General features: G+C 43.7%; 1 protein-coding gene across 1 annotated transcript in view; it reads right to left on the reverse strand.

Annotated features, from left to right (window-relative positions):
• The window catches only part of nav3 (neuron navigator 3), a gene marked incomplete at its 5' end in the record, with an annotated part of 225,133 nt that overhangs the window by 18,528 nt on the left and 179,176 nt on the right, over positions 1-27,429 (reverse strand). Inside the window, 14 exons of the mRNA XM_083999642.1 lie at positions 642-766; positions 1,014-1,125; positions 1,972-2,055; positions 8,135-8,212; positions 8,413-8,436; positions 10,246-10,269; positions 11,311-11,363; positions 11,868-12,062; positions 13,307-13,464; positions 15,661-15,702; positions 16,433-16,858; positions 19,759-20,503; positions 21,410-21,716; positions 23,967-24,090. Of these exons, the coding sequence (XP_083855768.1) occupies positions 642-766; positions 1,014-1,125; positions 1,972-2,055; positions 8,135-8,212; positions 8,413-8,436; positions 10,246-10,269; positions 11,311-11,363; positions 11,868-12,062; positions 13,307-13,464; positions 15,661-15,702; positions 16,433-16,858; positions 19,759-20,503; positions 21,410-21,716; positions 23,967-24,090 (2,497 nt within the window). The remainder of the gene's footprint in view (positions 1-641; positions 767-1,013; positions 1,126-1,971; positions 2,056-8,134; positions 8,213-8,412; positions 8,437-10,245; positions 10,270-11,310; positions 11,364-11,867; positions 12,063-13,306; positions 13,465-15,660; positions 15,703-16,432; positions 16,859-19,758; positions 20,504-21,409; positions 21,717-23,966; positions 24,091-27,429) is intronic.

A 27,429-nucleotide genomic window follows, 5' to 3' on the forward strand; every position in this document is an offset into this window, starting at 1 on the left:
CAATATGTGAGTGAGTGCACATGATTGGATTGTGGAGGTGCGTGGATCGACCGCAGATTCATAAGTGTGCAAACACACGCGAAGACTAAAGGAAGTATTGGACTGAAGATTCTTGCAATAAAGGAGGTATTTTGATTTGCAGTTTATGATTAAAGCTCTCTATATTATAAAGATATGTGTTCTTGGATTATAGATAACGTCTAGGTTCTATATTAATACTGTGAAAGCATCAAAGCTTCACTCCACAGACACATGCACACAGCCTGTATTCAGAAACTGAGGCTGTCAGGTTTTTCCTGTGACAGTGGGGAATAGGTCAGAGATAAAGTAACTTCATTTGCAGAACTTTGGAGTGGAATAAATGTGTTTGCTGTTTGCCCCATAATAAAATACAGACTATTCATTTGTGAGTACTGGCGCTTACTTCCCTGGGAACTTTTGAGTGGGAGGATGAAATCGTATAAATGATCCCTTGATGGGATTTATTCACATTTTTTGCTGGTTATTTGCAAGTACTGGCCTGAGATATACCAAGTTCATCAAGAAAACAAATATATATCGACTTTTCAACCATATTTTTCCACCTGGGTGGAGTTTCTGTGCTAGTTTGAAATGCCTCCTGCTTTGCTCTTTCTACCTACCCAGCTCTTCTTCTTCTTCTTCTTGTCTTCGGCGTCCTTGCCCAGGCTGCCCATGCTGGAGTGACTGGCTGCGCTGTTGATGCTGGACATACTCTCGGACGAGTGCTGCCGCCTGATCCGCAGGTCTGGGAACAGCAGAGGAACGTGAGCTTGAACTGTCGCACAACTGATGACACATCTGATTCAGCTTTTTCTAACCCTCACTCATACAGCACATGCTTTAAATATCAATATTCAATATCCAAATCCCTCTGGGGCCAGTCAGGCTAAAAAAAATGCACCAAGTTATGAAACAGTGAGGCGTTTAAGGCCCCCTCAAAACATGAGTTAACTTGAGAGAAGTCTGGTCCAACGTCCCCTGCTGGTTCCTACCCTTGTGGAGGTGGTCGGGGCCGTTGAGCGCCACCTGGATGGCCGTCTGGGCGTCCGTGTTTTGAGTCTTCAGGCCCTCTATTGTCTCCCGCAACTCAACCAACTCAGACTCCTGCAGAGAGACAGAGATGTGTTCAGTGGAGTTACAGAGTTTTTAGAGGAATGTAAATCTCTGTAGTCGACATAAAACAGATGGGAACAAGCCCAGAGCTGATGGCCAGCCCAGGTTATTTTTAAAAAAGGATGACAAATCTTTTGGAAGGAACACATTCGCTTCGTCACTGGGAACCGATTCTAAAATTTGGCATTGGCAGCAGGAGAGGCAACAACAAAAAAAGAAAAAGTAAGGGACGGTATTTGAAGACTATCGGAGTCTCACAGTGGATTTGCCCCAAAGCCAGCGCCACCTGCTTAGAATAAAAAAAAAAAAAAGACTCTCCTCTCTGTTGAAGCAACACGATCAGATAGAGGGAGCTGGTATTCTGCTTCTCCCGGCTGCAGATAGGGTTTCTGCTTTAATTAAAAGTTGGGACGGGCTTGTTTGACAAAGACGACCCAGCAGATCCCAGTCTGCTTTAATTTATAGAGGATTAAAAAGCTGCCAGGGTTCGTCAGTAGACTGAACAGAGGGGGGCATTCATTATTTGTGTGTGTGTGTGTGGGGGTGTATCTTTGAACATATTGCTGCTATGCGTGTGTGCGATCAGTGTTTCAGCACCACTGAAGCTGCTCTAAGACCTCATCTCAGGAAAAAGAGTCAATCTGTTGATGTGAGAGGACTCAGGCTTCAGGTTGGTGGAGGATACTGAACCTGAGGCTGTGCAGACTCTTTACCCGCCTGCGATGCACAACCTAGACACTCTCCGTTTCTATTCTTTTTCTATTTCCCCTCCCTGTAATCCCTCCGTCATGGAGTTCATGCGCGTTACATCTCACTTGCAGGACTGAGCCCCTGTACCTTTTGTTCGGCGGTCATGGTGAGGCTCTGCAGGCGGCACGTCATGTTGCTCAGGCTCTTTTCGAACGCTGCCACCAGGTGAGCCTGCAGACAGAGGGACAAACACACACAGAGGTTTAGATTAACACATCATTAAAATGTTTTTTGGGCTCAGGAGTCAGAACATTTCTCAGATCAGGACTTTTGAGCTTCTAGGAGAGAGTTTATCTTCATTTTTTTAAACTATGGGCTCAGATATAGGCAGACTTTTTTTATTCTATTAGAATTCTAGTTCTAATTATTGCAATTTTCCAACTGGCACTGCAGCTATAATATATTTAAAAGGGTAGAGCATGAAACTTCAAATACTAATTTAGTCTATTTGGAATATAAAAGGTCCATATGGTACAAAGGAACTGTGATTATGAATCAGCTCTAGGTTCTATATTTATACTGAGTATCAAAGCCTCAGTCCACAGAGAAATAGACTGAGCCTTAAAACCATCTGTCAGGACTTCCTGTGACTTTGTGATGTCACAACAAAGCAGTCACCATCCTTGCCCCAAGCCCCGCCCACCTGGACCCACCATCCAACCTTGCAGGATTTGGCTTCATTGAGTGTTTTATACCTGAAGCCTGCTCTGGTTTTATTGGATCAGTCAAAAAACAGTCAGATGACCTGTTGTTACTAGAGCTCAGAGAGAAGCCTGAGAGAGGAGATGTAAAACTGCACTGAGATGGAGTTTGGTTCTTAAACCTACAAATACGTAGATCTTCTTATGGAGCACTAGAATATCAAACGAAACACAGGACAGGAGTCAAATATGAACTTATAAGATGTAAGATCTCTTCACATGTTCAGGAAATCAGTTTTGAAAAGAATGCAATGCTCAAATTATCATTTGCCTGAGTGGGAATCATTATTCCCAATGAAACATGAAAAAAGTCCCTCCATGAGGAAAGAGGGTGAAACCATTTCTCTGCTGATGAAGTCTTTGAAGCCACTTTTCACTTCACCAGATGAGACTTGGTGCTCCACAGACCTGGAGGCTGTGACCGAGGCCACCTGAAGAGGTTCCACTGCTGCCTCACACACCACACACACACACACACACCTCATACCACACATGTTCCAGCTGCTGCAGCTCAACAGAGACTTTATAAAGAGTGTCTCATATGACTTCACTCTTGCACTTTATTGCTATGAATCAACTATCATGCAGCTGAGCTCTGAAGCTGTCACAGCACAGAGACAGAGATGTTGGTGTCAGAGACACACACATCACAGAGAGGCTGCCCCCCCTCCCCTCCACTCCCCCACCCCCCTCCTCCCCACACACACCCCCACACACCCCGACTTCATCTGAAGATGCAGCAATGTGGAGCCATCTGCTCTGCTGAACCTGTGTGTGACTGGATTTATCTGAGGTCTGAGACTGTGTGTGTGTGTGTGTGTGTGTGTGGCGCAGGCTCATCCTCCCACCCTTAGCTAGAGACCCTGGGACACCTGTCAGGCCTGGTGTGTCACAGAGAGGTGGGCAGCATGCCCAGATGGACCAGACAATATCTGCTCTACACAACCACACACCGGCACAGATACACACACACACACACACACACACACACACACACACACACACACACACACACACACACACACACACACACACACACACACACACACACACACACACACACACACACACACACACACACACATTTGTATTCTTCCACTTTGCAGGACTTTTATTCACTGCATTTAACAGCCTTTGCTCCCAAGGTGTGATCTACAGCTCTGACAGACTGAGAACAACACAACTTTCTATTTCGGTTATTTTTTTTACAAACTCCAAACTGTAGCAACACACACACACACACACACCCACACACCCACACACAGCGTCCCCCTGTGCTGCCTCCTCTCCTCTGTGTCTCTGGCTGAATCAGCCAAGGTCTTGACCTTTAGAAATGCCAACTGTTCCAGCACATCTCTCCAACGCCACATCTCCTTCCAACTCCACCTGTGAGCTCCGACTCGCCCCCCCCCCGGCCCACCTGTCCGCCCCGAAGGAGGCGCCCATCAGAGTCTGACGCGTCCCACGGCTGAACCATCTGCGCTGCTCCCGGGGCCCGGCCCCGGTGGCCCAGCTTGGCCCCTGAACCCGGAGGTCCAGGGTAAAGGTTGACGGTGGGCCACGCCACAGAGCTAGACGAGGGGAAGTGGCCCAACGCCGCCGATGACGATGTGAACGACATCTCGAGGGGGCGAAGACCGACGACAAACGATGCACAGTCACAACTAAAGTCTGCTGGGCTACATCACTGAAACTCTGCTGAGACTGAGAGGGGAAGAGGAGGAGGAGGAGGAGGAGGAGGAGGAGGAGGAGGAGGAGGAGCGCCTCCATGAACTCTTCAACCTGACTTAATGTCAGACAGAGAGAAACAGATCCTCTCCACACTGAAGCAGCAATTCTGCTTCTTTTCCTCCAAACAAATCCCAAAACAAACACACACCACCAGAAGACAGCAACACATCTTTTTTTCCCTTTCTATGAGGGAGTCATTAGTACGAGCTCACACATGGTGACTGAGGGTATTGACACACCCGTAATTCCTTGTTTAACACCCAAATTCAATTTCCTGGACAAAACAAACCCAGAGAAAGATAATGATTATTATGTATGCAGTGGCACAGCAAATCGGATGAGATCAAGATCAGACGACCTCAATCACCGCACATTTCCTCTGCTGAGAAGACGCAGCCGCTGGAGGTTAACTCAACACTCCTCCTTTACTCCACAAAATCCTGAAATATCATTTGTAAAACCATCAGAGCTCTGATTTTAAAGTATAATATGTTCACTTTGTAGGTTGAAGCTTGTTTATCAGGCAAGTGACCACATTCAGGAACTTATTTTTGACAATTAAACTAAGTTTAAGCTAGGTACTTAAAGTTTAGAATATTTTTTTTCCTATACACTTTTATGTAATCCTTTGTGGCGTGGTTTAGCTTGGTTGCCCCATGTACAGAGGCTATAGTCCTTGCGGCAGCCGGCCCCGTATCGAATCCCAACTTGCTGCATGTCATTCCCCCTCTCTCTGCCTCTCTCTACTACTACACTATTGATTAAAGGCAAAAAGCCCCCAAAAATATACTTTAAAAAAATTTATAAAATAAACATTCCTTTAACTCTGTGTGTTTTAAAATATTGTATACATTTTGGAAAAAATATGAAAATAAAAAAACATGGTAACTTCATGGACCTTGCAGTGTAAAAAATAGGAAAAAGTTAAAAAAAAAAAAAAAAAAAAAAAACCCTCTCCAAATATCATCCAATAATTGTGCAGGGTTATAATTTTGAATTTTCAAGTATTGAAATGAGTGCCCTATGAATGACCTCTTATTATACACAGCAGTCTATACCCATTAAAATAAATGCTAATTAAATGAGTGTTTCATAATAATACATTAAGGAATCGAAGTGTGCTAAAAATATTGTTTCAAACTGACTTTAAAAACTGGGCTGCTCTAATTCTCATTCTACAAAGAAACGTTTACACTCAGCTGAATGTAAATATGTGGCTAAGTGTGTGTGCGTCTGTGTGTGTGTGTGATTTGACAGTGTTTATGCACACAACTTTATTTCCGAGTTAACACATGATCTGCCTACTTGTGGGATTATGTGTATAAATGTGTAGGTTCAGTATATCTGCATGTGTGAGTAGGAACAGGCATGATTCAACAATGTTGTCTTATTACGCATGCACACACACACACACACACCACAGTTGGTATGTAGCAGTGGGCCGTGGGTGGAGAGCATGTGAGGGCTGCTGAGACTGACATTTCCATACAGTCACACTCCCCACTGGGGGGGATAAGATGAGCTTATAGCACCAGCAGCCCACCATGCTGTCATGTAGATACAGTGTGATGGAGCTGCGCTGCACCGCGGCCAGACCTCTGCTTATTCCTGTCTGGTATTTTTGATGCAAAGTGGGAGCACATATGGCTTTCTGTTTGCATATGGCTTGGCACGGTGGTGTGTGTGACTAGTTGCCTTTTACGCTGCTGTTTTAATGCTCACTGACCCGTGGAGAACCAGTCACACACACACACAGAGGAGTCTTTTGTGCATATGAGTATTATCTCCTTTGAAACCAATTTTAATACTTAAGAGATTCATTTAAAAAAAGATAAACAGGAATACAACTACTTTTATTAATGAGGCTTCTGATTGGATAAATGGCTGTGTTGTAATCACATCATCTTATGTGTTTTCAATTTTCCTCATGTACTACTTTCAATACAATTTTGTATTCTTTTTACTGTTTGTTCTTCTTTATTAATTGTATTTCTGAGAAATGTTCTGTGGAACAACTAATTACAGTCAAAGTCAAACAAGCAAGACCAACTACTATAAATGTTCTGTTTTCCAAATTGTATTGCAAATTGTTTTTGGATTAGTTGTTTGGATTATTTTTTCTATATCCACTTTGTTCTTTCTTGAAAATTTGATTTTTTTCCCCCTAGTGGAATTCACCTGCATAAATGAATCTGCTACACAAACTGTTCTCTTCTCTTGAATGTTGTAGCTTTTGAATGCAGAATGGTCAACAACGTATAAAACATGGGTCTAGTCAATTTAAGACACCGAAAAGTTAAACACTACAACTCTAAGGCTGTACAGTGCTGCTGTCCTGAGGCGGTGACATCTTATAACACATGTAAAGGTACCACACTGTTAAACAACTGACTGTATTAAATACTGTTGTTATTTACAGACAGTCAGCAGAGCCTGGTAATGTGCTTCACTGGATTTATTTTGCTGTTTGCTGTAGTTTTCTTTTCCTGGTGCTGTGCATACCAGCTAGAATCTATAATATAATATATGTCTGAAGGCTCTTTAACATATATTTGGGTGTTTGTCTTGCCTTCTGGCCCCCAAAATGTGAGAAATGACAAATAAATCTGTAGTTTCCAGGCTCCCTGGGTTGAAATCCACATGGTTTTATGAGCTGTTCCCTCAGTTGTCTTCCAGTGATGTAACTAGATTTCGAATTTGCATAAGCCCACCCCTACCTGGTACCAGTAGAAGGGGTGGGGCAAGCAGTGGCTGATTTGCATTTAAAGGGACAGGCACTGAACCAGCTGTTCTGAACCGGGCTGTTTAGAGAGGATGAAAAGAGCTGTGATGTTTGATCCTTGGGGTATTTTGACCGAAGCATGTGACAGACATGTCTTTAAGACACCTGGGAACTATTTTAATTTGTGAAAAGGGGGCATAATATGTCTCCTTTAACAACTCCCATACAGAAAAGGCCATAATACAAAGCACCCAGCATGTTTTAAATGTCTCAACTACTGATAGAAAGAGCTCTGGCAGAGCAACACAGAGGATACAGAAGATGTTTAACACTATCTAATGGTGGGTTATTTCTTCGAGAGTCAGAACAAACACAAAGTTGTTTTACTGTCCCTGTATAACTCCTGGAGAAAGTCACGTCTCCATCTTCCTATCTAGGAGTTTGCCCACAGTTTAGCCCTCAGTTTCAGCTCTGCACAACTTTGTGATCAAAGCATCGGACCGAAGCATCGCCTCCACGCTTGATCAGGCACTTGGCATTGAGGGTGGTGGTGGTGGTGGTGGTGGGGTTTGTCGATCTATCTGAATGCCAGCACAAAGACAACTTGGTCTGGCGGTTGGAGGTCTCTGTATCTCCCTCCGTCTCACCCACGCATGACGTGCTCATGTCTAGAATCACTTCTCCTCATCTCCCTGTTCTTTTTCTCTGCCCGTCCATCTCCATTTGATTCTCTCTGCTTGGCTGATTTAGGGAGAGAGGCTCCTGTTCTTGTTGAAACCCCACCGGCACAGACGGAAAGCAAAGAGACAATCCTCGCACACACACACACACACACACACACACACACACACACACACACACACACACATACAAAAGAAAAACATTCCTTCTAAGGAAAAGAACACAAAAACACACCAACAAAGTCAACAAGCAGAAGCCTAAACACACAACACATCAGCTTCAAACACAGAGAAAAGGAATTAGTGGGCGTCTTAAAGATTTATATTCCTCCCTCTCATGAAAGCTCTCTGTCAGTGGGTTATCATGCAAATGTGCCGACTGTTTTGACGGCGCCTTTTGAAGTCAACACACTCACATTGGCAGCCAGCTGAGACGTCAGGGTCGCCACCTTCTCCTGAGAGGCGTCCAGCTCCCGACGCAGCTTTCTGATTTGCTGGTTGGGGAAGAAAAGAAGAGAGGTAAAGGTGTGTGTTAACGCTCCGGAGCAACATGAAGGAATTGATTGTAATGCAAAAGAGGTTGTTGAACTTGCAACTCCCTTCTTGATGTAGAAGAAACTAATGCAGGTGTATGGTAATACTTGTGTGTAAAGACACTGGGGTGAGGTGTGAACGTAAAAGTGTGGGGGATTACCGTGGAATTTTGGACTGTTTGGCCCTTGATTGAAAAGAAAAAGAGTACACATTAACACTATGTTGCATGCCCCCATCACACAGCATGAACCCATGTGGCTGGAGAGACAGAGGTTTTCACAACACTGGATTTACTCATGTTAGACTCTGAGCGGCAAAGCAAGAGCTACAGGGTTAGTTCCTCAGCTGGGTCAGACAGTATCTGCAAATACCTGATTCTGTTTCTAATGTCACGAGCAAAGAGACAGATGTGTGAGTTTACCAAAGTGGACCATGTAAATAAAGGATGGAGATCTACATGATTCCTTCAAAAACTACTATCAAAAACGTTCTAATGACGTTAAACTTTGTGTCTGTTTTTTCATATTAATATTAAGAATTGACAGTGACGTTAAAGGAGAATTCCGGTCATTTTTGACCCCCCCAAAAAAATAAAAATAAAGGGTCGAGCAGTGCAGTGGTAATGTCCATAATAACTCTGACCGTTTATTTTTGTAAAGAAATCATCACAACAATGTCTTTCTATGAGTTAGGCTGTCTGAGGTGAGTGACTACATGCAAAAACACAAAGTTTATACTGTTTATACTGTACAATATATGAGTTCAGTGGTGTGTCGTAAGGATTCGAGTCATGATGTACCATAGATATTTGATTGTTTTTTGTGGTTGAAAGAATTGCCCCCATAGGTTAGCCTTGTCGCTATCCCTAGCGCCAGGTAGCCATGGTGTAACTCCGGTTTGCCTGCACCAATATTAGTCGTGTTTTTTGCTCCCCCCAACACTGGGGGACCATCAGGAGAACGATTTAGGGGTCAAAAATGGCTGGAATTCTCCTTTAATATTATGAATTGACAGTGATGTTAACTGGACATTTGCACAGATAGTGACATTTCAGTTATGTTTTTGACATTTCAGGAGTTCAGATTTGTATTGAGAAACACCAGTCGGGTCATTTTTGTAATCTGTGTTGGTTTTCATTTCTCATCCTCCATTCCAACACTGTGTAGTCAAACCTGACACATTCATATCCAGTGTAAGTCACACTGAGCCTTTGAGTCCTGATCCATGACAGAGATCCATCCCACAATGCTAAACTCTACCCATCTGCCGGGGTTCAGACAAACAAGCGCTGTGATGCATTTGCAGTGACTGTTTGACCCAAACTTGAGCTTGAAGAGTGTAAAGCTCTAATAAACAAGAACGGAGAGGGGGAAACAAACAGAAATCTAAAACAAAAGTGTAAAATCAAAGAAGAATCAGTGATAAAATGTTGAATGAAGGCAGAGGCCAGGGCATGCATTAGATACAGTAGGTTTTTATAATGAGTAAATACATTAGGTCTATAGCAACAGTAGTGAGGTGTGGTTATTTATAGTCAAGAGGGAATGAATAAAGATTTCCTGACAAAAAGCAATGCAACATAGGGTTAAACTGCTTTTTATACAACGAGATACATTTTATTGATAAATCTTCTTGAAATGATTATTAATATAAACCCAAGTGGCTTTTATTCATCTGAACAAATATCACTGTTTGTGCTTTGATTGGCAGATGAAGTGCAACAGAAAGACACACACACACACACTCACACACACAACCAGCAGTCTCCCAAAGAGCAGCAGAAACATGCACGTGACACACAGGTCGTTGAACCGATTCCACATCTTTGAGGAGCCCGCAGGGGGGAGAGGGGGCACTTAACCCCCCCACCTACACCAGAGCCAGTACAGCCAGCTCCAAGCTGTAATTATCTACAACTCTACTGATGTGAAGCACAGAGCTGCTCTCAGGAATCATGCAAGCAGACGGAGAGACACAGCGTTACCGTCCTTACCTCTGAGTGAGCTTTCTCCTCTGTCTGGAAGGAAGAACAAACACTTGGTTTAGAAAAAAGTGGAATATCAACTTCTTTTCAATACTTAAAAAAAAAAAAAAAAATGACTATGCACAATGAGAAACATTTCTATTCCAAAGAGGAGGAGGGATGATGAAGAGGCCGACACACACAGAGGAAGAAAGTTAAACCCAACTTAAATTAAAATTCCACTGGGGTTGAAGTGGATCAGTGAATCGGACAGAAAAACAAAATGAATTCCACCGGAGGAGAAACTTTGTTAATCAAACTGTCTTTGGTCCAGGCCTTCCCTCTGCAGCCTGTGACTGCAGAGGGAAACAGGTGGAGATCGATTCTTCTCCCTAGAACTCTGACTGTATCACGCTGACTTCAGAGCTTCATTACACTGATCTGCCAGGTGCTCTGATTTAATGCCCTCTGAATCACAAGCTGACAGGTGTGAAGCTATTTAATGTGTTTTAGTTTGATTTAGGCTTTAAAGTTGTTACTTTTTTAATATAGCTTTTTTTAGAGCAAAGATTAAAATGTCAGTGTCAGTGCTGTGAGCTGCAGGTGCTCTAACAATATCAAACCCTTCAAATCTACATAAACCTGACTGTTTGGCCACTTTGGGCATCAAACAAGCTGTAAACACAACACCTGGGGATGTTGTTTTGTATGGACCCACATTAGCATTTATTATGTTTCTGAAAGTCAAACATATTCTATCATTTTAGCTTTTGGACTAGATCTAGTTATTTTTGTACTATAAGCTCAGTTAGTTTCACCAGCTAGTTGTTCATGTCACAGTTTGATTCTGAGTCATTTACATTCAGTTGGTTTATCTGACATTTTTTGCTGCAAAAACCAAAACAATGAGTGGAGAGAGGCTGAAGAACTCCTACAAGGCTGGGTTATCAATATCTAGACATTTACATGTTGTAATCTGATACATTTGAAATCAAAAACAATGACGCTTTAATGCTGATCAGGAGTCAGAGAAGCAGCAGATGTCTGTTACTGGAGAGCTGTACATTGAGGAGGAGAAGCTGCTGAGCTACTTACTGCAGAGTAGAGTGAAGAAGTGCTGGAGACCAGAGACAGTGAGGAGCCGTGGACTGTAAACACACAGAGACCAGTGACTAACAAGGTTTGTAGACAGCTTGATTATAAATACTGCTGTGAAACACTGGGTCAGTGCTACACATTCAATTAATATGTCTTCATACCATGTTCTAGCTCTACTGAAACTGACCTTGAACCAGTTCTAATGTCATTTTAATTCCTTTCTTATTTATCCTTGATTACCCACTTGACTGATTAGCTCTTGCTGGTTAATGGAAGTCATTCAGAGGATGTAAGGTCTAAGCCAGAGGAAAATATCAGCTGGCCTTGTTAAAGTTGACCTCTATATGGACATAATCACAGCATGTTAAATCAAAGCCAGCGACCGGCCGAGTCCCTCTCAGTGTGAACACAGTGAGAGCTCGTTCGGCCTGATACTGAAGTGCTTTATGAGCGGGGACTGTGCTGTGGAGAACATGGCCCTTCAATTATTTCTAATGGCTTCTTGTAGCGAGGCGTCACTTCATTTAAAGAGCGTGTTTAAGAGCACGTCCCACCTTCGTCGGTGCTGTCTCTGAAGGAGCCGGAGCGGCTGATGGCCCGTGGTCGGTCCTCCAGGGAGGTAGCGCTGCCACCCAGTGGGTGACCCTCTCCGTACAGGTCAAAGGAGTCCTGGGCAGGGATGCTGTTGGAGCGGCTCATGCTGCTGCTGCCTGGTGGCAGGTTGTACTGGCTGATGTTGGTGGGACTCACTGCACCGAGGAGAAAGGAGATCAGAGTTACAGTAATAAAATATTTGTACCAGTGTATCACTGATCGATCATTCATGTTAGATTATTCTCTTATATTCCCATATTTGACATACTGTGTTGAAGTCTGGGGAAATGTATATAAAACAAACAGAGATCCTATAGTTAAACTTAAAAAAAGAGTAATTAGAATAATAAACAAAGTGTGCTATTGTGAACCTACTAACCCACTACAGTATTTATAAGATCTTGTGCATTCAAATTTTCAGATATTGTGTTTTTCAAAACAATGGAAATAATTTTTCGAGTAAAGAATAACAGTCTTCCAGTTTGTACTCTTTAATTATTTAAATTAAGAAAAGGAGACTATAATTCAAGAGGGTTATTGATTTCCGAAATGTGTAAAGTGAGAACTAATGTAAAATACAAATGTGTTTCAGTCTTGAGAGTTAAAATTTGGAATAAGGTCAGTGATGAGTTAATTTTAAAGCCTTATGTAAAATAATGAATAATTATAAATAACAGTAATGATTCTTTTCATCTTATTATTTTGTACTGTTGATATTCTAGGTTATCTCGTTTTATGGAGTGTATAGGATATAAGCCTTGGGCTTCAGCCTATTCCCTTTTCGGTCACTATGATTTTTGTGTGAAATGTACGGTTGCAATTATGTATAATATATGCTGGCTAAATTGTTCACGCAAAATGGTTTTTGATGTTGGTGTATAAATAAAGAAATAAACAATTTAATTCATTCATACAACTAAGAGCCTTATTACAGCTACTAATGGTGCTAATCTGCTCAAATTTAATGGAGATATTTTGGTTTCTCCATGAAAAAATTATGATTTAATTACCGAGCTCTTGTATTTACTATCACATATGTTTCTGCATGTTTCCTTTTTTAGACATTTCATATTTTTGTTGTATTTGAGGTGTCGACCCAGAGGGAGATATACTTTATATGTGGTCAGTGTAGTTTTCCATCTCCTCTCTCAGGCTTCTCTCCTGAGCTCCAGTAACAACAGGTCAGTGAACCAATCAGCAGAAAGAAGTCTCTGAGCCTCTGTTCTCATTGGCTCAAGCGCATCAGACAAACCTCATCCATGTTTTACGTACCTTTGACTTTTGGCTGCTATTCTACTACTTGGTTTATTAGTAATGTTCATTAAAATGAGCCTCAGGTGAATGAAAATGACACGTTGACACTGTGAAGTGAGTAAAGAGTTTATCACTGTAAACTCACGCAGGTTGGAGTAGTGGTATTTTCCCGTGGTGGTGCAGGAGGCTCCTGGAGGAGACAGTGGGGACTGGCTGCCTGTGTCCTGCAGTCCACCTGTTGAGTGGGACCTCAGCCACTCCTTCCCCTCCTCGTGGGACGTCTGTCTGGAGGACGGAGGGTACCTGAAAACCCCCCCAGAGTAAAAGATGTCAGCTCACGGCTGCTAACGGAGATATTTGGAAGTCCGAGCAGTTCAGCTGTGAACTGGTGAAATGAGTGTGGAGCTAAAAATAGAAGCAATGTGAGGAAACATGCAGCTGCACCACGCAGATATACACATGCACACATCTACACACCCCGTCATATACTATATACACATACAGTACTCTGTCTCAAAGCTGCCACACACACACACACACACACACACAGCCGTTCATCTCCTCTTCTCTCTCCAGCTCTAAAGTGGCTTGGCAGCAGAAGGCCCTTATCACACACATGACAATCGGCCATATTTAATCCTCTGAGGATGATAATTGAGTTTGCACTCATCCCTTTTCAGCCGCGTCTTCCTTTCCAACGACCCCATTACTACACTTGTCACATCTGACCCCGCTTCACCCCCCTCCCGCGCGCCCCGCGCTGCATACTCTCTCCACCAGGGGATTGGGTGTCTAAGCTGGCGCTGAATGGTGTGACACGGCGGCGTTCGGCCCTCGCTGGAGTTGAAATGGAACAGACTGAAATATCCGAGGGTCAGTGTGTGTGACTCAGTTTGCTTAGTCCTTTTCAAAACGCCCATTAGGAAGACCAACGTGCTTATTCATGTGACTGAAGGGGGCAATTATTAGTCTAAGCTCCACTTGTAGGAAGATGAGGCAAAAAAAGGAAAGTACCATTTGCTTTGAGATGTGAACAGACGGCTGTAAAAATCCGTGGTCAGAAGAAGAAAACGCTCCAGTCTGTACTGAACTGATCGCTTCCACCGGGCACAGAGTGTAACATGAGATCAGATGCTTTTAGGCCCAATAAAGTAAAGTGAGCTCCAAATGCTATCAAAATGAAAGAATGGTCTGAAACCAGTGCGGCCCCCTCCAGCTCCTCTGCAGCGGTAACATCTAATTGGCCGGAGAGGCTGCTCCCTGCAGAGGCTGTGCCACTGTGATGAATGGGCTATGGTTTTTCTGTCTCTCTCGCTTACGTCCCGGCTAAATCCAAAATATACATCCGACTTACTTTGGCCGACTTGGCCTCGGGTTAACGGAGCAAATGTTTTGGAGGCTGAGGAGGAGCTGCTCTGTCGCAGAGGCTGGTTGCTGCGTTTTGTTGCAGCTCGTGAGATGAGAAGAGGATGAGGTTGCACACAGAGAGGCAGACATGCAGACTGTCCATCATCCGAGGCAGCGTTCACACTGCATCAGACTTACAGCTTCAGTGGGACTATTATCATTTCAGTTGGAGCTTTAGCTCATTTGAAAAAAATAAAGAAATCTGATAGGATTGTATTTTATATTTCTTCTCTATGAACAGTTATGCATTAGGGGTGGGAATCACCAGAGGCCATGCAACACTGCAATAATATATCACGATACTTGTGTCTCAATACCATATTATTGCGATATTTAAAATATTGCAATTTACTGCAATTTATTAGTTTTTTTCAACTCCAAATGAAAACTTTCTTAACATCTCTTTTTTCCAATAAGATGAACTGCAGTTCAGTTCAGATCAATACTTGAGGTCTGTATGTCGATACAATATTGTCATGCAAAATATCGTGATACTTTGCTGTATTGATTTTTTCCTCCACCACTATAGTGCATTCTGCAAAAAATATGAACCCACAGCGAGTGGATCTGTGCAGTGTGAAGGCTGAAAAACATCATTTCAAGATTTTCTAATTCATACATCAGTAGTTCCCAACCTTATTTCAGAACAGCTATTTCTACTGGTTATCCATTACCTTAAATTATTGAGTGACAACTCGACTTACAATGAGTACTTTAAAGAGATATCATTTGAAATATTTCAGTGTTTTTCATTACTTTAAAATATCTTTCCTAAAAAAATCAATTCTCTTGAATCTATTACTAATCAGTCTTGCAACTTTTACCCATGAATTCAATCAAATTATTTCACTTATTTATCCACGACTTTGAGTAAACTGCTTCTAATTCTAATGATCAGTCTTAACCAATTATACATCATTTTTAGCTCATTCATGAAGGCACAGGTTGGGAATCACTGCTGCTGTAGATACCATACACACACACATTCACAACATCATGAAAGTAGAGCTGGTAAACTTGGTATTTTCATGCAAATGTATGCGTATGATGTATGCGAATGAGCTTTGAGATGTGGCTGCACATGTGTTGTACCTCAGTCCCTTTTTGGGAAGCGTGTTTCTGTCAAGAGGCATGCTGTTAAAACACAGAGGATGAGTGAATTAGATGGACACTGCAAAACTTTGGCCACATCATAAACTTGACTTGCGACACACACACACACACGAACAATATGCAAACGGATGTACTCCATGGAGGAAACACTTAAGACGTTAACTAATGTAACACAATATAACAGACAACAACTACACACACAGGCAATATTTAAATCAATTGTTTCATTTTTGAGACATACAACTAAGCTAATGAGGGAAAATAACCATGTGTCCTGTCTGACTGGTGTGATGTAGTGCATGCACAGTGTGTGGACAAAACAATGGAAACACCCTGATAAAGACTTCTCATGGGAATGAGCGTCTGAAATGATCTGAATTTGTTGTGGAACTTTTTTCTGGCATGGCTGAGAGGGAGAGTGTCCTGACTGGTTTACAGTTCTGGGATGCTGCCTGGTTAGTTACCAGGCCAGGTGGGTGCAGTCATCATTATATAAGCTGTAATTAATTCAGTGATACAACTTTTAAACAAACTGAACTTTATCTTTTAAAACCATGCCAGAAAAATAAACTTAAATCCAACCAAACTGTGCTGAATGAGTGACTTCTTTTCTACTTATGATAATCACTGTTATTATTCGGGTTTACTCGTGTTATGTCTACACCTTGGGGTTAAGAGATACACTTTTTGTCTCTGTTCTCAAATGAAACAATGAATACGATTCAGCCCAATCGTATTTCCTGTTACTCACCCCTCTGACAGGGTGGACTTGACACTGCCGGTTCGCGTAACCTTTGGCCCGTGGTGGCCCAGCGGCAGATCAATGGACTCAGAGCTGGTGTGCAGACTGGTCATGCTTTGGCAGCTCAGTGTGTCCTTGCTGCCAGCTGACGAGCTACAGGCAGGCCAGGGCCGAGCGTTGGAGGGCAGGGAGAGGCCAGAGGCCGGGCTGGAGGCCGGGGAGTCAGTGCACAGGTCTGGGGTTTTACCGTACAGCGGGCTGCTGCCGCCGCTCAGGCCGCCAGCGCTGCCCAGGCTCCCCGTGCCAGAGGAGGGCGAGTCCAGACTGGCCTGCCTTGCCAGCGTGCCGTGGGGGCTGCCCAGTAATGACGGGCACTTGCCAGAGTCGGGCGTGCCCGGAGAGCTGGCCTTGCTGCTGGCTTTGGTACCAAACAATCTGAGGGTAGAGAGGTGGGTGTGGTCATTCAGACATGCTCAAAGGACAAGTGATGAGCATCTGCAAGAGCCATACTGGAACATAAAGGACTGTGGCACAATTTGGAGTTCAAAGATTATATTATATATCATATATGAAACCGTATTTCCGCATTTATTACATATGAGAGATAATTAAGACGACATTAAGGAAAAATACATCTGAAATTTCCAGAATAAAGTCATAATTTTACTAAAAATTCTCATAATATTACAGAAATAAACTCCTATTTCATGAGAGAGACGTCATATTGTTACCGATTATATGGACATTTAAGTTAAAGGGGAATTGCCGTTTTTTACAATCTGGACCTTATTTCTAGCATAAAATACGATCATTTCCTCACCCAGATAACTTTGGTGTCATAACAAGTCGTTCCGACGAAATATATCCGCGTATATCCATATAATGTGAGTTTACAGGGCAGCGGAATGCAGCCTCTAAATAACACATTATCTGTTGCGAAACTTTCAGGAAAACAAGCGCGGGGCTCGGAGATGATATCATCCAGGTCAGAGGTTAGTAGGTCAACCTACAGACGCCGGATGTTGATAACAGGTCACCCCGGACTCAGAGGGGAATAGCACTAGCCTATCATAACAAAATATTGGTGAAATGAATGAGTTTTGCGGCAGATAATGCGTTATTTAGAGGCTGCACTATAGACTCGCATTATATGGATATACGCGGCTCTCGGCTGGATCTAATTCGTCGGAACGACTTGTAATGACACCAAAGTTATCAGGGTGAGGAAATTATCGTATTCTATGCTAGAAATAAGGTCCAGATTGTAAAAAAAAAAATGCAATTCCCCTTTATGGTGTTGTTTTAGAGTGGAAATATACTGTTGAATTGCACTTCAACTTCACAAATATGGAAATACCTCACCTTTGGGCTCATCGTCATCATCTCAGCCTCAGGACATTGAAAAGTAAGAAACTGAATCTGTTCTGTTGTTAGACAGAGAAACAGCAGCTGCCAAACAGCTCAGGCTGCACCGACTGTCCTTTCACCTGTTTTGTGGGTTGCTTGTAAAATTATGATTTTTTCTCTCTCAAAATTTGACATTTTTACTTCTTGTAACAAAAGATTTTTTTGCAATATTATGACATTATTCTTGAAAATTTCAGAGTTCTATTTTCCCTGTAGTACCCATAATGTTCCGTCATTTCCACAAGCATCAAGAGGCAAATGTGTAAACAGGTTGAAAACAGTAAGACATCCTCACATCTTTACTGTAACACCGTCTTCAAACTGCAGATGAAATACCGAGCTGGACCTCACACCACGTTCGTCCCTCGCAGCAAAAACTCCTCCACCTCTCCTCGTCTGCGAGCTCTCGGTAATTTACATCGACACATCTGCTTTCACAGCTTTGCCCATTTCAACCCTGTGACTTTAAATAACCTCATCTTGCGAGGCCACTCAACCCTGTTCGCCGCCCACATATGCTCCGACAGCCTGCTACTCGGCTCGCGCCCCGTCCCAGTCTGTCATCACAATCACACAAAATATATAGATGACACTCTCTTGAAGAAATAAAAAAAAAGAGCTTGAAGACATGCAGATGAAACAGGTCGGCTTGACAAATCGGATGGGACGGATGTTTGGACACGCCTGCCGAACGCACGCCTGTAATGAGTCAGGAATTGGTGTGCAGAGAAACTCCTGTCTCCTGTCTGTTTTGATTGAGACTGCTGAGCTGGATCTGCCTGAGCTGAATGAAGAACCATCAGACCATCATCTTCAGGGTAAAGATGTGTTTCACTTGCAAACCTACAACCAGGGAACTATCTGGGTGATGGCAAACCCGGGGCTGTGCAGCCAAGTAAACTCACTCATGAAGGCAGTGAAATATGATTTAAGTGTCTTATACTGACTTTGTGCAAACAAACACATCTGAGATTAATATAGTAACACACACTTTAAAGGGATAGTTCACCCAAAATTGAAATTTCACTCATTATCTACTCACCCTCATGTCGACTAAGGGCTGGGAGAAGTTTCAGAGTCCTCCGTGGCTTCTCTGAGTTACAGGGAGTCTGGGCGTAGCAGTGCATGTCCATATAACAGTTGCAAATGGATACCACTTTTCTTTGTAACAAAAAGACACACCAAAAAACATCCAAATACCTCCATGCTGCTAGTATGTAATGTCTGTCTTGTATTGAAGCCCCGAAATGCGAAATTGTCCCGGAAAAAATTGAATAAGTCTATCTTTCAAGCTTGTTTGTAGCGGAAGCTCCTCTTCCCCGGTTCGTCAAATTTGGACGAACCGGGGTCTGTCCTCTTCCCAGTTCGTACAAATTTGACGAACCGGGAAGAGGAGCTTCGAGAAGCTTCCACTACAAAACAAGCTTGAAATATAGACTTATTTAATTTTTTTCGGGACAATTTCGCATTTCGGGGGTTCAATACAAGACGGACGAGTAGCATGGAGGTATTTGGATGTTTTTTGGTGTGTCTTTTTGTTACGAAGACAGTTGGTATCCATTTGCAACCGTTATATGGACATGCACTGCTACGCCGAGACCCCCAGTAACTCAGAGAAGCCACGGAGGACTCTGAAACTTCTCCCAGCCCTTAGTCCACATGAGGGTGAGTAGATAATGAGTTTTTTCAATTTTGATTTATTTCAATTTTGGGTGAACTATCCCTTTAAAGTCAGGGTAAAGCTTTATCACCACTGAAAACCTCCTTTTACACCGTCTAAAGTCCTGCTCGCTGGACTGTAAAAACCCCAAGTTGTGCTGATACTTCAGGGACTGAGGAGGAATGTGGTGAGATGTTGGATTCACGTAGAAACACACTGACAGACAAGGACAGAGTGAAGGCAGGGGGGTGTGTTAGTGGTTTCTGACCTGCGGAAGGTGGGGGAGGCGATGTCGGGGTACTTGGAGCCCGGCTGCCTGAGGCCGGTCTGGCCCGTCGTGGTGGAGGTGGGGCTGGACTTGGGGGATGTGGAGAGTCCGGCTGCCGGGTCCTGGTCCGACACCGCCACCTTCTCCTTGTCCGTCTGGTTTATGGTGATGGGGCTGGAGCGGTCCGAGCGGTCCGAGCGGTCCGAGCCCACCTTCCCGTCCCTGCGCTTGGTGCCTGTCTGCGTCATGGCCCCGCCGGCCGACTTGCCGCTGACGTTGGAGTCGATGCTGCTGGAGCTGGAGCGGTGGCCGCTGCGCCCCGCCGCCACGCCGCTGGAGGACTTGGCCGGTCTGGGGAGGGAGCGGTACTGCAGGGTCACTTTGGAGCCTCCGCAGCTGAGCAGGATGCCGTCGTCCTCGGGCTGCGAGCCGTCCAGGCTGGTCTTCCGCACGCCGCCGATGCCCGCGCCTTTGCCGAGGGCGGCCGAGGATTTGGGCGCCTTGCCCAGGGTGGCTGAGCCGCTGGCGAGCGTGGCGCCGCTAGAGGTGATCAGGGTGCCGCTGGGACCTGGGATCTTCTTGTATCCGAACGAGCCGGTGGTGGGTGGGCGCGCGATGCCGGAGGGGGGTTTCTTCCCCTCGTCCCCGCTGCTCTTCCCAGCGTCTGAGGGGGAGCGCTGGATGCCCGCCGAGCTCTTGGAAGGTGCCTTGCCCTTCTCTGAGGCCTTGGCATCGTCGGTTTTGCCTGTCAATTTACATAAACACTTATTAGCACAAATACAAAAACATTACCCTCAGCAGATTCCTGCTCTGGCTCTGGCTTTTATCACCTGTGATGTGGCGCAGCAGGAAGAGCCAAATGAGTGTGAATCCTGGCCGGAAGCCAGAGCTTTGCTTTATCACAGCTCAGCTGCATTGAAAACCAATATCTGCTAAAGTTGCTGTGTGGACTGTGTGGAAATTAGTTGGTGAAAAGAATAATCAAATAGTTTTAAACTTGTCCAAAACAGGACCAGGTCCAGTGTGTAATAATTGGCAAGGTTTACTGGCAAAAACTGAATATACTACCCATGAATGTATTTGTATAAGTGTATAATCGCTGTAAAATAAATTGTGTATTCTTTTATATATACATATAGCAAGGGTCTTTAGAGAGTGTCGCCATCTTGTGCCACCATGTTTTACATTTTACACACTGGACCTTTAAAGACCCCCTCCCATGAAAATCGTGTTTTTCGTGCTTTTCACATGTTCCTGTGGCATTTTTCTTATGTTAGAGCACATATCAGCAGAAAAGGAAGTGCAAAATTGCATTTCTGAGTTTTTCTGCCTTCAATTTGCTGTGAACCAATGGCAGACGCAAACTGGCAGTTTCAGGGAGACTGGAGCTGATATGTCACAGCTCCAGGGGAGGGCACTAGTGCTATAAGCTCCCGCCCCACTCTGCATCTGGCTCAGAGGTGAAAGGCTTGACAGCTCGGTGTAGCGAGGGGGTGGCTGGGCGGGGCAGCGCAGTCTCCTCCCACCCTCCAGAGGCGCATTGCTAATGAGCTGCTGGTTTTAAAATAACCAAAAAGGGTCGCGGGAGGGGGACTTTAAGAGAAAACCTGGAAACTCCGTGTCCGAATGAAAACAACATGATGACTCCTACCTGCTGTTTTGTGGGTGGCTGACGTACCCTTGGTCCTGGGTGGGGTGATGCCCACCTGGGCCGTCATGCCCCTCCTCCACGATCCCGTCTGGGACATCTGGGCCAATGCGGCGGCCTTCTGACTGGCATCCTCATACTGGCCCTGTGCTTGAGAGGAAGATGAGGAGGAAGACTTCCAGCGGGAGGAGCCGCTGCTGGGGTCCATGCTCGCTTCCAGCTCCTCCTCTACCTTCTTCAGGTCCTCGGCTCCGGCCCAGCTGCTGCTCACCTCCTGCTCTGCATTCTTGGACCTGCTTCCTCTCTGAGACTGGGGTGGGGGAGCAGATTAAAGGGGACATATTATGGAAATATCACTTTTTGAAGGCTCTTTAACATATATTAGGTGTTTGTCTACCAAAATGTGAGAATTGACAAAAAAATCTGTAATTTGCAGACTCTCTAGGTTGAAATTCATGTGTTTTTTTTTGAATGTGCATAACCCCACCCCTACCTGGTACCAGTAGAAGGGGTGGAGCAGTAGTTCAGTAGTTGCATTTAAAGGGACAGGCACTGAAACCAGCCATTCTGAACAGTGCTCTTAAGAACGGATAAAAAAAGAGCTGTATGTTTGATCCTTGGGATATTTTGACCGAAGCATGTCACAGACATGTCTTTAAGACACCTGTGAACTATTTTAATTTGTGGAAAAGGGGCAGAATATGTCTCCTTTAAGATGTTGTTGAGGGTAGATGCTAAAACCTACGTATGTATGATCTTTCAGGAGAGCTACTGCAACACACACAGCCTCCATGATGAAATACTTGTCCCTGCACAAACAGAGCAGCGGGGTGTGTGTCTGTGCGTGAAGTCGCCGCTATCTTTGGAATCACCCGTGTCCAGATCTCCTCTTTTGGGATGAATACAAACACACCCACACAAACACATACACCGCAGCGATAACCAGCCTACCTTGACAGATGGCCAGTCTCCCTAGCAACACCAGAGTCTCTTAAGAGCCCAGGCTGTTGAGTATTTCATGAGGGGCCAAAGATACTTGGCAGAACACGGCCGAAGCCGACTAGGAGGGCTGCACAGTGGCCCCGGTCCGCAGATAATTCCCTCAGCTGTGATTTCAGAGCTCACACACAGAAGGGCCTCGGTTTCCTGCTCAACCAACATGTTTGTCACTCATTTGAAGAAAGAGTCTAATTTGGTGGAGATTCAACTTCCATCTTTTAGTGCTAATAGCCTGTCAGTTCCTCTGACTGATTTTAACATTTTCCCTTTTATGTTGTAGTGAAGGGGTAATTCAGTGACGTGCACTTACATAAAGCAGGAAAAAAAAGACAGATGAAAATTAGCCGTGATATCATTAGAACCACCCACAAGCTCAGTTTGCTATGCAGGGTCTTTCTGTAAAAGTGAATATTATAGTAAGTCATGCTCCTTGTGATGACTTCACTGAAACCTGGGTGTAAAAGAACTATTTGTACCACTTGACAAGACATTTGGCCATTTTTGTTTCTACATCGAATAGTATTAAATATGTATAATGTTGACTGCATAGCAATGGAAAAACTTACAAATGGCACCATTTAACAAAGATCCTGAGAGAAGTGTTTCACTGCTCTGTCTGGTTGAACGTCTCTAGACTGGGTGTGGTCACAACTGATCAGTGCTCTGTGAGACTGGACTTTGAATAAATGCTAGCATAGCAAAATGTTTAAAGGGATATTTCAACATTTTGGCAAATTCACCCATTGCCACAATCCCTATAGATTTAGGAGTAGGTTTGTTACCTTTAATTGACGGTGCAAGCTGTTTTACGATCGTCGGGGCAGAGATAAGAGCTGCTCGGCTAACCCTACAGAGGCATATTATGGTATTTCCGGCTTTCCCTCATCAAACTCATCAAATACACAATCCAACAACTCCAAAACGCTCTGGTGGATAAGTTGTGACCTGCACATTCACCACACTATGAAATAATAATGGAACGTTACGAGAGAGAATTGTGTAACCGAAACTACATTTTGGGTGTTAGACGGAGCGATTTCAAAAGCAAGTATTTGCTTCATGTGTTGTAATGTTACATAATTATACGTTATTATTTTATAACGTGGTGAATGCGCAGGTCACAACTTGTCCACGACAGCATTTTGGAGTTGTTGGATTGTGTATTTAGTTTGATGAGGGAAAAGTGGAAATACCGCGCAGCTTGCGTCTCTGCCCCGCTGATCTAAAAAGAGCTTGCACCGACAATTAAAGGTGATGAACTTACTCCTGTCATTGTTCACCATCCTAATTTTGTGTGTTAGCATTGGGCCATTTGATAATTAGTCACAAAACACAGCTAAGGCTTTCAATGAATCTACATAATGAGCTGATGATGGCTCTAAGGAAATGTCAGGCTACAAAAAGGTTAACAATTCATATTCTCCACAGCAAAACATCCTTTAGTTGTTGAGATATTTGAAGCTGCATTAAGGTAGTGACTGGATGACCCACAGTTCAATCCTCAGTGACCTTCAAAGGGCATCAGACTGCAGTACTAAATGCTTAGCGCTTGTGTCCTCACCTGTGCTCCCTTGCTTTTGCGTGACGAGCTGACAGCAGAGTAGGCAGGTGTGTTCAGATCATCTGTGCTGATGTTGTCCAACGTGTCGCTCAGTCCGCTGCTCACCGAGCTGCTGTCGTCCCAACTACAGAAGAGACAAGAAGACAAAGGTTGGTACTGTCCATGTGACTTGGATTTAGCAGTGGAAGAACAAAAGTAAAGTAAAGGGGAATAAGCAGCACTCTTTGTTCTCCATCTGCCTCCATCTTCATCATATATTTATTCTAATTAAACCCAGAACTTTGGATCATTTGCAATTGTCCAATTTTCTTTTCTTCAAACAGCTGCGCTCATTTTCTATGGCCCCGTTGATTTGTGGGTATTCGAGTTCTTTTTTGGCTCATTAGTCGTTAAGCTTCTCATTAACTCGGAGTCTCAGAGGAATAAAAAGGATCTTCATTAGCAACATCATTATTTAGCTGTTATTGAAGGTTGACAGACATCACGAGCAGCATATGGATCAAACACTGAGTTACAGCGGGAAAAAAAGCCCCAGAAATATGTTTCTGTCGTCTGCAGATCCATTTTCTGCAATCAGACTTAATCAATCACCATCAATAACAGTTTATCAGCTCTTCTTTGCTGTCATTGTCCTCTCTCCCTCTGTCACACACATCCTCCTCCATCACCACCGCTGCTCACACACACATGTGCACTATAGATATACACAGTCCCCACATACTAATTGGTTTCCATGCCAACATGTCAAGTTTCATCTGAGTCTGTCTATGCCTTTGTGTGTCAGCTTGAAAAGACCCCGCCCTTAATTTGCATGACAAATCTGACCAACCATCCTTAAGAGTTTCATTTAAATCTTGAAGGAGAAATAAATGGACACACACACACACACATAGATGACAATCTACGCCCACAAGATTGCTCACAAAATCACAATGGTGTGATCTGCGTCAGAGTGATACAAAACAAAGAGCTTCGTACAAACAGGAAACAATTTGCTTCAGATCCTGAACAACTGTCCTCTGACTGATCTGAAACCCCCCCTGCATGTGGCATGATTTTTTTTTTTTTTGAAAACAACTTCCAGAAGCTAATTACAATTTTTCAACAAGTCAATTCGGGCTGGCCATCTATAATTCATCGCAAACTAGGATGAAACCCGAAGGCAGGGTGAAAATGAGGGACTAATGACTCATTTTTAAAAGGCTCACAAAGGAAGAAGGAAGGGAGGGAGACGTGGGCGAGCTGGAGATGTGTGGATGTGCGCGGAGGCTGTCCGGGGAAGATGACGGCATTATCGATTTATTTCAAGTTTGTTTAGAAAAATCCATAACCATAAGGGTTGTTACGCTTTAAACATGCATGTCATTCATCAGCTGCATTGCATTCCTACGTTGCACATTGTAATCTTAAGTCTGATCATGAAACAACAGGTTCTTTAAAGGTCCAATGTTGTATAAAGGTAGATGTCTATAGTGTGATTATAGATCAGCTCTAGGTTCTGTATTAACACTGTGAAAGTCTCAAGGCTTCAGTCCACAGAGAAACACACACAGCCTGAATTCAGAAACTGGGCCTTAAAACCAGCCGTCAGGACTTCTGTGACTTTGTGATGTCACAAAAAGTTGTTGCTGCTCCCAGCCAATCAAAAGACAGGCTCAAAACTACTAGAGCTCCAGATAGAGATGAGAAAGAGATGTAAAACTACATCGAGATCTTTTTTTTGTTCTTAATACAACAAGTATATCTTCTAATGGCTCAACACAATGTAAAATACATCAAATTACATATGTTGAGCTGATGTAAATGTAAAGATGCCGCTGCAGAGTTTACAGATAGAGATTAATAGATAGTTAATAATCACCTGTCACCTGTAAAAGCTTTTTAATAAACACAGGGAGGAGCACACACCTTGCAACCCAGTTGTCCACTGGTGCAGCAAAGAATTGATTTGCTCTTATGACAGATTTAAAATGAGCATCATTTATCTTCGCGGCCAAAAGCAGGACTGTGACATGTAATAACTGCATGGACGTGCACACTGCAGGCTTCTGTCTTGGATGAACATCATAGCTGTATCTAATATATTCACATTCTGCAGAATTTTTGGCTGAGAAAATAAAGAAAAAGAAAAAGGAAACTAGAAGAGAGAAAATAAAACCCCATTACTGAGTTTTTTCTTTTTTTCTTTTTGGTTTGGGCTGAAAAACTGTTTTAAAATGAGAAATGAAGCGGCCATGAAAAAGAAAACAGGCAAAGAAAAACAGGTAATGTCTGTTTGTGTGATTGAACATTGAAACCAATTTTTTCCTTCACCATCGTTAAACTGTCATTTTCCTTCTAGTCAGAGCCATTATCAGGAAAGTGTCTGGGAGATGGATGTTTAATACACTCTTGTCATACAATGAAATGAGTGGTAGCCTCACTGTCAGTCTCAGCTTTGGTGCTCTCCCTTGGCTCTTTAATAAAAAAGAAGACTGCTGTTAAGAGCGTGTGGAGCTCTGATATCAAAAACAAATCAAACCCAGTGTGTTGCTCTCTCTCTCTCACACACACACACACACACCCAGGCCTGGCCCGTTTCCCTTTAATCATTTCCTCTCATCTGCGTTTAAGCCCGTCTTACTGATACCAAGGCTTTGTTTGGAGCCGAGGGCAGCTTCATCTGACACCTGCCTCCTGCTTCTGACTTCCTCCGCTGTGACACCACGTCAAGGTTAAATGAGCTGTTGGTGATGGGCGGGGCCTTTAAGTTTTCTGTGGTGACGCGGGGCCAGTGAGGTCACCTTGATCTGATTTGAAGTTTCCGCTACGTTTGCCTTTACCTGCCTCAGAAGTGACAGGGGGATTGCGCTGCTCCCTGCCCCTCCCTCTGAAGGGGGGGGTGTTCAGCGCGTGACAGACAACAGGGGCAGATGGAGCTGTTCTTTAAAGCTCCCAACAAAACAAACTGGTCCAAAGTGACTTGGCTCAAGTCCAAAAGAGGTTTTGCCAGTAGGTGCACATAGATCTCTGTCTATATGTATAATTATATTCATTTGATAGATACAAATATTGGTTCTGAGAGCATATAACCACCCACTTTTAGGCAGAACCGTGCTTTAAGGATGAGGTTCAGGGGAGATCAAAGGCACAGATGGTCCTTTATGAGTGCTGATTGCTCCTTTTGCCAAATTGCAGACCTCAGGAAATCTTTCAAGCATCTTTTAAAGTGAGGAGGAGGTTCACTTTTCCCATCCCACTAATAGTTTCCTCCAAATTGAGACAAATTGGACTTGATAACATCAAGTGCTGCAGATTTATTTGGGTAATACAAGGAGAGGAGTGATGAAACGGCAGTGCTGAGAGGATTGTCACGGAGCCTATCGCCATAACATGCAAAGTGGAGGCAGATGGCTGTGAAGAAGCTCATTGACTTCCACTTCTTATCTAAACATGAGAGTTTCCTCTGGCTGCAGCAGATCGC

The sequence above is a fragment of the Trachurus trachurus genome (assembly GCF_905171665.1).
Source record: "Trachurus trachurus genome assembly, chromosome: 23".
NCBI lineage: Eukaryota > Metazoa > Chordata > Actinopteri > Carangiformes > Carangidae > Trachurus > Trachurus trachurus.